The sequence below is a fragment of the Coffea eugenioides genome, chromosome 2 (genome assembly GCF_003713205.1).
Source record: "Coffea eugenioides isolate CCC68of chromosome 2, Ceug_1.0, whole genome shotgun sequence".
In the NCBI taxonomy this organism is placed as follows: domain Eukaryota; kingdom Viridiplantae; phylum Streptophyta; class Magnoliopsida; order Gentianales; family Rubiaceae; genus Coffea; species Coffea eugenioides.
Genome location: NC_040036.1, coordinates 40,150,581 through 40,163,533, shown reverse-complemented (window position 1 = coordinate 40,163,533; position 12,953 = coordinate 40,150,581). Strand labels below are relative to the sequence as shown.

The 12,953-nt window shown below is 36.6% G+C and overlaps 1 protein-coding gene and 1 pseudogene across 1 annotated transcript; one reads left to right on the top strand and one right to left on the bottom strand.

The window, feature by feature from the left end:
• Positions 1-4,327: 4,327 nt before the first annotated feature.
• Positions 4,328-6,586, top strand: LOC113762072. Its single transcript, XM_027305324.1, has 3 exons — positions 4,328-4,634; positions 5,345-5,656; positions 6,377-6,586. Exons 1-3 carry the CDS (start codon positions 4,438-4,440, stop codon positions 6,444-6,446), a joined length of 579 nt encoding a protein of 192 aa, XP_027161125.1. The 5' UTR covers positions 4,328-4,437; the 3' UTR covers positions 6,447-6,586.
• Positions 6,587-7,782: 1,196 nt separating this feature from the next.
• On the bottom strand, positions 7,783-12,691 carry LOC113763057 (annotated as a pseudogene).
• Positions 12,692-12,953: the final 262 nt, after the last annotated feature.

Genomic DNA, 12,953 nt, shown 5'->3' with positions numbered 1-12,953 from the left:
AAGGAGAATCAAAACCCAATTGTTGAGAAGGCAATCGATTAATCAAATACACAGCAGTTGACAAAGCTTCAACCCAAAATCTAGGGGGTACAGAAGATTGCAAGAGTAATGTTCGAACCATATCCAACAAATGGCGGTTTTTGCGTTCAGCCACCCCATTTTGTTGAGGGGTATAAGGACATGATCTCTGAGATACGATCCCTTTGTGTTGCAAGTAGGCTTGGAAGTCATGTGACACATATTCCCCACCATTATCAGATCGTAAGATCTTAATACAAGTGGAAAATTGTGTCTCAATGTAAGCCACAAAGGTTTGAAAAACAGTAAACACCTCAGCTTTAGTGCGCAGGAAATATATCCATGTGAACCGACTATAGTCATCAATGAATGTCAAGTATTTATACTGCGCATGTGAAATGACAGGAGTAATACCCCAAACATCACTATGTATTATCTTAAAGCATGCACTAGCACAACCAACAGAAGTAGGAAAAGGTAACATCTTACTCTTTCCCAATTTACACACAGAACAATCAAGAGATGATGCATGAGTAAAACCTTGATCTTTAGCACCAAGAAAACCACGCTTTATTAAATCAGATAAAATGACATTATTTGGATGGCCCAATCGTCTATGCCGAATTTCAGCCTTATTTTCAACAATCATAGAGGCTAAAGATAAAGTTCTAGGAACAGTAAATTGCAATGGAAATAATCTTCCCACTCCAGGCCCCTTCGCGATTACCTTCCCCGACATCTGGTCCTGCACAAGACAACCACCACGAGAGAAATGTACATCACAATGATTCTCCACTAGCTGTCCAACAGAGATCAAATTAGTAGACAACTTAGGAGCAACAAATACATGGCGAAAAAAATGTCCAATATCACCAATAGCTGTAATTGGAAGATTACTACCATTAGCAATCTGAATATTTTGGCGACCAGTATATGGCCGCAAATTTTGTAAAAAATCAGATGAACCAGTCATATGATTGGTCTCTCCTGAGTCGATAAACCAAATAGATGAAGCTGGCTTACCTTGACCTTGAAGACCAAGGGCAGAAAATGCAGTAAGAATCATCTGCTGGACCATTTCTGGGGTCATAACAGTCTGGCTGGTTGTAGATGTAGGACCAATAACAGGAGCATCTGGAACAGTAGCTTGAAAAGCTTGGGCTCGCCTGTTTTCCGGACGTGTAGGACATTCCTTGAGAATATGTCCACTTTGCTTACAGTAATTGCAGAATTTCTTACCACAATTGCGAGCAATATGGCCAAACTCCTTGCAGCTGTAGCACTGCATTTGTCCCTTTCCTCTATTCCTTCCTTGTGCAGTATAAGCAACATTGACAACCTCTGATGTCCCACCAGCTGCACTTAGAATTGACTGTGTAGTCAATCTTTGTTCTTCCCGTAACAATTCACCAACACACACATCCAAAGAAGGAACTGGATTTCGATTCAGCAATCCACCCCGAGCAGTCTCAAATTCTGGCCTCAGTTTCATCAAAAACTGATCACGCATGCTAACTTGATGAACTTTTTGAAAGCTTGCTAAGGCCTCCTTAGGTATCTCAGAGTAGATGATATCAGAATATTCACCCCACAGATTTAGAAATTCAGAATAATATTGCTCAATAGAGAGATTACCTTGACTGAACTTACTGATATCAAGTTCAAGCTGAAATCGTCTTGCAGTGTTGTGTTGATGATATATGCATTTCAGAAAATTCCATATCTCCTTTGCAGTATTAAATGAACGTAAGCTGTTCACCATATGAGGTTCAATGGATGCTAAAATCCATGAAATAATTCGTGAATCATTTGTCTCCCATTGACTTATTTCTTTCTCAGTTCCAGAAGCAGTAGAAGACCCATCAATGTGACCCCAAAGCTCCTTCCCTTTCAGAAACATTCTGAACTGAAATTCCCATGTTGCATAATTCTTCCGTGTAAGTCTGATACCCAAAGTCTCTGCAGATTGTCTTCCAAAAGAATTCTCAGCAGCCATTCTTAACAAAACTCAAATGCAAATCCGAAATCACAGATTGATAAACTAAGAAATATCAAAATCAGAATGTTGAAAAGAAATCAACCCAAAAAGCTATAGAAAAAAAAAACACTCAAAATATCTTATAGATTCAAAATGTAGGCTCTGATACCATGTCAAAATTTGAGTAAATTGACTGGCAATCCGCCCCTTTCCTCTTCCTGGTCCTTTCTATTAAATAAGAATTCATGTACAATCTATTTTTGGTAAACCCCTATATACACTTGATTGATTGACCTAATATACAACTATTGTAACTGATTTTCTATTCTAGGTAAGAAATATATACAGATTTTAGCCATAATGTCTGTCATAATCTACCATAATCTTTCCCATAATATCTGCCACAATCTTTCCCATATCCTCTGCCATATAATCTGCCATAATCTTTCCCATAATATCTGCCACAATCTTTCCCATAACCTCTGCCACAATCTCTGCCATTGATACCATTGATACCCAGCATACCTAAAATTCCTGCCTTCTGCTGCTCCTCAGTGTGTGTTTTTAGTATTCATTCATGCTTATATCTCAATGAGCGGAATTCAAAATTATGTGTGAAACATTAAAAGCGATATATGAAAATTTGCATAACCATTCCAAGGTTGTTGGACCAATTGCAATTGATTCATAGACTTGAGTTAACCTTAGATAAACAATGACAAATTACAAGTAAGAGATCTCAAAAAAAATTATGATTAATAAAACGGTTTGACTAAACGTAGTTAATTATTTAGAAAAATGTAGTTAATTTGAAAAAAGTCTAAATGTAAAAAGTGCAACAACTGTGATTGTGCTTGTTAATATGGTATAAGACAGGCTTGATTTGAATTTGTTGTCGAGTGCTCATCGAGAACAAGACCTTTCATGAATATGCTAGCCATCTTTTTCTTTCTTTTTTCTTTTTTCATTTTTTTCGGTGATTCAACTTAGTGGAGGATTCTAGTACTGCCAATTATTAATTAAATAAATTCTCTTTCTCTTATATTCAAAAGGTAGATGATTATAATAGTGAATGTTTTACTCTATCACGAAAAATAAAAATTAGTCATGGTCTATGAATTGAGTGCCCCCAAACTCGCTACAGAGAATTGCACAAAAAAAAAAATTATTGTTTGGATTTTGCAACCAGATGCTTGTTAGATTGAGACTGCATTTTGAAAATATAACCTAAAAAAAGAAAAAAAAACAATTTCAAAATTCGAAGATGTGCTATATCTTTAAATAAAATAAAAAAATAAATAATTAAAGAAATGAAAATTTTCCAAGGTAAATGAATAGCTTTCTTTCCTAATTAATTAAAAAAAGAATAAAAACAAAAAAAAAAAGCAGTGCAAAAAAGAAAGGGATAATATCATAAACTTCCCCTGAACTTTCTCTTAATATCACTTCATACACCCGAGATTTTAAAAATATTACTTACCTCTCTTATTTTTGTTGTTTGTATTTTTAATCTTTAAAAACCCTAAACTACCCTTTTGCTTCTTTTGTTAAACAAAAATACTTTTAAGCCACTTTGTTTACTCTATTAAAAAATTACCGCCTAAAAAACGATCTTAAATACTATCACCGTATCACAAAGCTATGACTCTTAAAAATATAAATTTGAAAAACAAAAAAGATACTTGTAAAGAAATATATTAGCAGCAATTCAAATTTATATGCTCAAAAATAATTTTTTTATGAACTCTGTTTTTTTTCCAATCTCTTCTCAACCCATGACCAAAACGTTTAAGTTGTACTAAATCGTTATAAAAATCAAATTAAAATAACCAAAGAAACTGTACCGTACTCTAATATAATCTTAGAAAAAGATAAACAAAATTCACTATATGATAATTTACAAAAAAAAAATCACATAATCATCCAAAAAATAGAAAAGATAGAAAGTCGGAGAAAGGGGAAGAGAAGAAAGTGACTTTTTTTCTTTAATTTTTTGAATTCCATTTATTTGATATGTGTGTTATGTATGAAGTGAGGATTAATATAAAGTGTGTTTGGAATGCACATTATTCACATTTTATTTATACATATTGACTTGTTTGCATTATTAATATATTTTTTAATCATCTTTTTATTTCATATATATCACATCAAAAAATTGCTACAGTATTTTTTCATAAAATTATCTCAAATAATTTATTATCCAAGTTATCTTGCAATTATCAAGAGAGGTAAGTGATATTTTGTAAACCTTAGAGATGCTAAGTGCTATTAAAAGAAACCTCAGGGGAAGTTTCTGATATTATCCCAAAAAGAAATGAAAAATTCGCTGTTATGCCAAACGGGTCGCAGGAAAGGAAGGATGCTCTGAAGGCACACCGTAAAAGAAGAGACAGAGGAACAGAGACGAAGGAGACAGGGAGAGTGAGGGATTATCAGCCATGTCGCTGGTGGACTACGCATCCTCATCAGATGAAGAAGAAGAAGCTGAAGCAGAAGAACAAGAACCCAAAGTTTCTGCTTCTGAACAACCTCCAGAAACAGATACAGTTGTTGCAGACGATGTAAAACGACGCCGTCCTGAGGCTACAGTTAGTCAAATTCCAGCTCCAAGTTCTACTGAAGATCACAACAACAGGTAAGTTTTTTTTTCTTGTTCTCAATTTCCTTTTTTCCTCAGCTTAGGGTTTCTATTTCCTTCTTTTTCTTAATGGGCCTTTTTCCAGTGATTTATTTTTGAATATGTTTCAATTTTCAATCCCGAAAGTTTCTTTCTTGATAATTAATTCATTTGATTTTTAGGTCTAGGGTTTTTTTAACTTTAAAATTAGCTGCTAGTTTTTTAGGGCCTGTTTGGCAAGATCTGGCCGAGAATAACAGTTGGGATGAAATGCTGAGTTTCACATTGTATTAGAAACTACGATACTCCCAGCTTCTGGTTTTAGCGGAGAGATTATTGACAGGGAAGGAAATTAGGGGTTGTTTGATGGGTGCCAAATAGGCACTGGTGAAGAGGGGTTCAGGTGTTAGTTTTTGGAAAAGTGAAGTTAATTTGGGAATGGATCACAATGCAAGACGGCAATGAATGGGAGTGTGTGAATTTAAATGGTAAATTAGGTGTAGATGAGGTGTATTAACTGGTGCCTGTTGGGCAATTGTTAGAAAACTTTAAAGACGTATTAGGGAATGTGCAATAACCCTTCCTCTGTCATTTAGGCTGAAACTTGTACTTTTCTTTTGGGGAAACTTAGAATATGGTGTTTGACATGTTATAATGATGTTAAAAAGATCAGACTCCAACTTGTGTAGTGGCTGTTTTTGAATGAAAGTTTTGTTTTCGATGTGTAGGAGATCAGGGTCAAGTGTAAATCAGAGAGGGGAAGAAGTTCCAGAACGGTTGGAGACTCCGCTGCTTGTACTCCCTGATGCTTCTCTTCTCTTAAATTCACCTGCTTTGCCATCTCACATGGGCAATCATAGCGATCATTCTTCCAGAGTTGCAGCTGCAATGGCGGAAAGTGAGTCTAGAAAGAGAGACTTAAATGGTTCATCGTCATCTAATCATACTCGAAATAAAGTACCAAGAGGGAACCTGCCCAGTTCGAGAAGAGTTCCAGATACAGTAGGTGGTCATTTGCTGCCACCTCAACTTGCCGGAAGGTGAATTTTTCTTGCTTTGGAAGTTTACTTCTTTTTCTCCGACCAATGCTGTGCCTTTTGTCAGAATGTTCCAAATTTGGCCTTTATTTAGCATTTTGGAATAGCAAGTCGCTAAGGCTGATGTAACTTCATTCGTGGAACTTTGTGAATGTGTGACATTAGTACATTCCGTCATCTCCAAAAGCTACACTTGCCATCTGGACTCCCAAGAAGAAAGCTTCCTAAGTGCTCTGAATTGTACAAGCTTTTCATTTTTTGAAAATGTTTAGATGCTATTAACTCTCTTTTTCTTTTAGAGACAATTTTTGCTGCAATATTTGTGTATTCTTGCATGTTTATAAATAGTTAGTTAATTCAAGAAATGTCATAGGATGTTTGGTTCGGTTCATTAGTGATAATTCTGTGAAAAACTATGTTACTGTGGAACATGAACTAGTTTTCGCTGAAGAACCAATGAATGATAGGCACTGATATTGCATTGACATTAAATTCACCTTTTTGTATGAATCTGAAATTATCTTTTCCTTCGGTGGACGATCGAAGCGTGTGTATGGCAGGAGATACAAGACTAAGAAGAACAGAACTGTTGACTTATTGAAACCGTTATTTTCTGCTGATACCAAATTTATGTTCTTTTGCTGCTCTGGGCCTAGACGTACTATCTATTTTTTATTCCTTTTGGTGAAGACTTCTAATCATCTTCTAATTTATATTTTACAGGAGCAACATTGTAACTGAAGACATGACCAAGCTTTTCGTCAAAAAGCATGTCAACTCCTCATCTGAATAGAATTTTGCCAATTTTAATTTTGATTCAGGATGTAAAATTTGTAGCATGTTAGAGAATAGTTATTACACTTCAGTGCATGTCACATTAACCTTCAAGAGATGTAAGATTGCATATTTGGAGACCTTGATAGAATTGATGAATGTGTTGTTTCACTTGCCATATTTGGGTGACATAAGCTCACTTAACTGTTTTGACTTTAATGGATAAGAAATAAGAATCAAGTGTTTGCTTTGCAAGAGTTGATAAATTCTCTGGGGAAAGTCTATGTATGCCTACTGGCTATCGTCTTCTGGCGCATTTGTTGCATATTTTCATGCTAATATCTGTTGCACACTACCGGCTACAGGTGAACTAGCCTACCAGTTCCGGAATTTTATTTACCAGGAGGAATTTGTACCCCCTCGAATCACTCAAATTTTGGAGGGAAAGCATTTGGCTTTAGAATCTACACTCCTCTCCAGTCCAAACTGGACGACACTTATTTAAAGATGTCCGAGTTCGTGGCCAGACAGAAATAGAGAAGTTTCTCTGCAGCTTTTATTGTACTGTTCGATTAACAAGGCTCAAAATTTATTACCTTATGGTATGAAGAACAAGAAAATTTGATTATACAGTGAATAATAAATGTAATGAATGAGCAACAAGATCTGAAGTTTTTGCAAACAAATGAGCTTTATAGGCAGCTTTATCTCTTCTTCGGCTTATAGGTGGTTGTGGAGTTGAAGTTTTTATTGAGATCTTTTCTTGCATTTTGTGTCTTATTAAGTCTGCTAGATTTTACAGCTAGGTAAATACGACAATCTTTCACCACCCTTTATTATAGTTAGCTACTTGGTTGTTCCAACAAAATTTCTGTCAAGCATTCCCTTCCCAACATAACTCTTTTCTTGTACGACCTTCATTCTATTTATCGATGCTTTAAGATGAATGAGAATGATATTGTTACTTCTACCCAAACTGAATCTTTCTTATACTAGACTTAAATTTTTTTGCAACCATTTGATTCACTGGAAAAAGTGAACCTTAAACTTCAGCCAAACAAGAATGCATTTAAACTGCAGGCTGGATGGTTCATTTGGTTACATAAACATTGAAAAGTAAGAAAATAGTGCATGAAATATCTGCAACAGAAACATATGTCAAATTTCAGCCTGAGGTCTTAAAAATGATCTAAACAGCATTAGTTCTTCAATCTTAAAAAACTAGTTGCTCGCATTCTGACATGAAATGAATCAGCAAGAAATGGAATTACATTGAGTGTACATCCAGGTCCCAACCACTGCATCTGTATGCTCTGTCCCAAATTGATCTTCTTACTTACATTTTCCCTCAAATTCAAAAAATAAAGAATACTTTTGAACAATGAAAATGTAGCTCCTAGTTTAAAATTGGAGCTCTAATCTCCTTGTAATTGAGAATATCTGGCTCAGGCTGCCACTCAAACTTTGCATTTGGATTATGTCTTTTTCATGCCAGTTCTGGTCCTGTGGGTAGTGCTTCATAGCCATCATGATGGCTGCTAGCAGTGGCCGTAGTCTTCTTCTCCAACGAAACAGGGATGCACTTGAGTACAACTCCAACGAACAAACCAGCAGCTCCAAAAAAGATGCTGGCCAACCACAAATTCCAGCTTAAAGGTACCGTATCTGCAAATGTTCCCAAGAATTCTACTATGACAACTTGGAAAGCCACTGTAGAGACAATTATCCACATGAAAATCCAGCACCCAAAAATGCCACGCAGCACATTTAGTTTTTCCATGTCGCGGCTGTTTATTTCGTTGAATATCTGGTGGTGAATGCATGGATATTCAAAACAACATTAGCAATTGGGAAGCATGACAATGAATGCAAACGCATATGTACAAGAAGTGCGAGAATAGCTTTCAGGCGAGTACTACATCAAAATGGAAGCTCATAAATGGCTTTACAAATAGGATAAGCTTCCATGTTCATTGCCTTCGTTAATCAGTGGAGAAATATGATTCTAGATGCAAGAAGAGATTACAATCGGTTGAATCTGCAGTGAGACATGGAAGCTAACAAGTAGCAAAAATTTGAGGATTTGAGGCCTCAACTGATTGGTCCTGACTGACTCTTCTGTGAAGTTTGTGGCTCAAATCTTGACAATTTGAAGAGCTTGTAAACCAAAACACTTGAAAGTAACCCAATGGATTCATGTTCTAATGGAGATTAACAAATATGTACTCTCTCTAAAGATGGACAAATTTTTTAGATGGCAACTGGCCTGAACCATGTTTTCTGCAGAAATTAAATTCAAGATCAACAGCTTCTGTAGAATGCAGAAGACTATCCTCTACGGGTTGAAGAAACAAATACGTAAAAAGGTTTTAGGAAGTACCTGGCAGAACACAAAAGTGTTAAAGATTAAGGTATTGAGAGTAGAGGTGGAATCTGGACCACTAAGATTGAAAAGCTTCTTTCCCTGAAACTGTAATACTCCAAGGACAGCCAATTGGTAGACACTCTGACCAATTATGTTCCTCCACATAATCTTTGTAATGAAGTTAACATTCCGGCCAATTGGTGTTTTCTCATTAGCCCGTCATGTGGAGGCTCTGTTGCAAGTGCTAGGGCTCCAAGAGTATCCATGATCATGTTCACCCAAAGCAATTGAACAGCAGTGAGAGGAGCAGAACCTGCATTAAAAAATTGAATTTACTATGTTATATAGTTTGGTAGATGGAAAATCTGTGAATATATGAATATTTTATGAGATTAAAGCCTAAAATTGAATGCAACCTGTGATGCAAGCAGAAACGAAATTTGTTATCAGAGCAACCACGTTTACTGTCAACTGGAATTGTACAAACTTTTGAATGTTGAAGTAAACAGAACGACCCCATTTGGCAACATTCACTATGGTTGCGAAATTGTCATCCATTATGACTACATCAGCATTTTCTTTAGCAACCTGCAATTAGAAAGGAGGTGCCAAGTCATTAAGGGAAAGCATGAAGAGGCACCATAGAATCTAGACTGAATGCATCTTTAACAGGTTAATAGATATTCCATTTTCCATTACTTCGGTCGAGCAATGAATGGTACTGCAAAACAGTGCTCATGCTATGAAAATCAAAGGTTAGGCACCTTTGGCAGTTTAGGCAAGTAAACATGCTTTCATTTTTTTTTTGACCTTGTGAATTCTTTCTTTCTTTAGCTAGTTATTGGAGCATTATGGATCTTGCAGAAATGCAAACACACAGGTACACATTTATTACTTGCTGTAAGCAAAAATCTATAACCTTGGGTACCTTTTTTTAAATTTATAAGAAAAACAAAAGTTTAGGAAGCTTATATAGACATCACATTAACTATAAGATATCAGCATAAGGGTTTGTGTTAGAAATGTGGTCAAAAGAACTAAAAATAATGCAGAAATGAAATGGTTTTACATTGGACATTGACAGAGCAAGAAAGTAATTGAGGGAATGTAAACATCAAATAGTTGTAAGGTTATCATGTATGAAGAAAGAAACTATAGACCAAAAACTTGAAAGAACTTTATCAGCTATATATACTTCTCTAATGGACCAATGAGTCTTTAAGTTTTTGTCATAGTAGTCTCATTAGATTGAACTCCTACATTAGTTGCATTAAGAAGAGTTAACAAGGGGATGAAACATGCTGCAGGAACATTTCTGCTTAGTTGTAATAACGTAACATAATAGATGGCAGCCTCAAAATAAAAAAAAAAAATAAAAGACTAAGACTGCATAATCAACATACCTCAGTTCCTGCTATGCCCATGGCTAGTCCAATATCTGCCTCATGCAAAGCTGGAGCATCGTTAGTTCCATCACCAGTCACTGCCACCACTTCTCTCAATTCTTTCCTCAAGAAGGTCACCAATTTGTGCTTGTCCAGAGGTAAAGATCTTGCCATCACCTGCAAAAGAAGAAAAAAAAACATATAGCATTTAGAGAAGTGCTTCTTTTCATACAAAGACAAAGCAATCTTGGAGATCCTTCTAACCTGCAGCTTTGGTACTATCTTTTTTATTTCCTGCAGATTCTTTTCGCGAAACTCTGGGCCTTCTATGGCTATGCCGTCATCAGTCAGTATTCCGCATTCTCTAGCTATGGCCTTTGCTGTATGAATATTATCACCGGTTACCATCCGGACAATAATTCCAGCATCTAAACAAGTCTGAACTGCTTCTCTTACACCTGGGCGGACAGGATCCTTGATTCCAACAATTGCTATGAGTGTGTAAGAGTTTTCAGGAATATCATCTGTAGAAGAATTTCCTTCTATATCTTTGAAAGCGAAGCATAGGGTTCTAAGAGCTTCACAGGCAAAGCCATTTATGACATCTGTTAGGCTTTTTCTCTGATCTACAGTCAGAAGGACAGACTGGCCATCCTTGTCAATTAATTTATCACACATACCCAGTACAATTTCTGATGCACCTTTACAAAATGCTCGAACCCCACCACCTGGAAGAGACACTGTCACAGACATTTTCTTTTTGTTTGAATTGAAAGGCTCAACCTTTAGTATTTTGGACTCACGAAATATTGGAGCCCTGTTGCCATAAAAAAGCATGCCAAACTCTAATAAGGCTGTCTCTGTTGGAGAACCTAGAACGCTTGGTTTTCCATCTTTTCCTTTCACAACCTCACCACTGGTGTTCTGAAATATAGATTGCAAAAGCGTGTGTAGTACTTCCTCTGATGCAGTAGACATCAAAGCATTTTGAGAGCTGTTACTTCCTATAATCTTACATTCTCCACATATCCATAGTCTTGTAACTATCATATGATTGGTTGTTAATGTTCCTGTTTTATCAGTGCAAATGCAATTTGCGGAACCCATGGTTTCACATGCAGAGAGATGTCTCACTAGCGCCCTATCATTCATCAGCTTCTTCATTGCAAAAGCAAGACTCAGTGTTACAGCTAAAGGCAGCCCTTCAGGTACAGCAACTACAAGAATCGTCACTGCAATAGCAAAGAAGTTAAGCAGATCCAGTGCATCATTGGTAGACCATTTTCTGATTTGACCAAGTATTGCCTTTTTTGCTATAAGCCTAAATGTGAGCACCAAAAATGTCAAAATAGCAAAAGTCAGACCAATCTTTCCTATAATAGTTGCAACCCCATTCAGCTTCACCTGCAATGGTGTCTCATCTTCTCCCCCTTCATTTAAAGTATCCATCAATCTTCCCCATTCAGTCATCATCCCAACTGACGTCACAATCATTTTACCAGATCCATCTTGCACTTTAGTACCAGATAGAAGAAAAGGATTCTCTTTTCTTATATCAACTGGTTCACTTTCACCTGAAAGGCTTGATTCATCAACTGACAAGCTATAACCTGATAAAAACATCCCATCTGCAGGAACTAGATCTCCAATGGACAGGTGAACTATGTCTCCCACCACCAAGTCATGTATAGATACCTTCTGTCTGCTTCCATTTCTGGTAACCTGAACAATTACATTTTTCTTTTCCCTATCCAGATCCTTGAATTGCAACGACTGCTTGTAATCACTGATTGCAGTGACTAAAACTACCAAGAAGATACACAAGATTATTCCTAAACCATCATACATACCTCCTGGCCATCCTTCAGTAGCAAGTCCAACTCCTACAGAGATCACAGCACATACCATGAGAATTATCAGAGTCATATCTTGCAAGGCATCCCATACAAACATCCAAAAGGGTCTTGCAGGTTTCTCAACAAATTGATTTACTCCAAATATCTTCTGTCTGTGATGAATTTCGTTGGAGGATACCCCATTTTGGATGGAAACAGATAACTTTTTTGCACACCCTTCAACTCCTCCATGTTGTTCCAAGCGTTTGAAATCATGGTTCCGCACAATAGTAGCGAGTTCTTCCGGATCAATGCCATAACCTGCTTGCTTAATCTCTTCAGATGTCCTGTATTGCTCGCCTCGACTAACCCCTGCCCAACGTAAATGAGAATAAGAAACAAAATGGAAACAGAAAAACTGAATTAAACAGAACAATGCAAGGGGCAGTTAGTAAAGACCATACCACTAATAAAATGGAATGCTGCTTTTTGAACGTACAAAGCTACCCGTATCTTTTCCTGAAGAAAAAAAGCGTATCAGAGTAAAGCCAAGGAAACTCAAGCTAGGAAGTCAGAAATTAAACATTTTATTAAACAAATATTTCAATCTTGACAAAAATAACCATATTGTTCCAAATGTTGCAAGATACTCAACCAAATATCTCAGTTGCTGATTCATCCTGCAAGTTCTGTTTATGATATGTCAAGGTCCACATTTTGGGAGATAGATCAAGCCCAACTCATGAAGTACAAGCACCCAAGTATAATCTTTTTGATGTTGGGGACTAGATCACTTTACTTCTGAAACTCCACCAAATTTACGGTAACAACTCACGGGGAGTTATGGTCACCTCCAACTTTGACCCTTCAACTTATTTCTTGACTCTTTACACCTCAAAAAGGTCGAGGGGAACAATTTCATGCAATTACGTATGCATCCC

Coding starts and splice junctions, on each gene's coding strand:
- LOC113762072 (XM_027305324.1), top strand. CDS start 4,438: ATGTCGCTGGTGGACTACGCATCCTCATCAGATGAAGAAGAAGAAGCT. Junction 4,635..5,344: donor ACTGAAGATCACAACAACAG/GTAAGTTTTTTT, acceptor TTCGATGTGTAG/GAGATCAGGGTCAAGTGTAA. Junction 5,657..6,376: donor CCACCTCAACTTGCCGGAAG/GTGAATTTTTCT, acceptor TATATTTTACAG/GAGCAACATTGTAACTGAAG.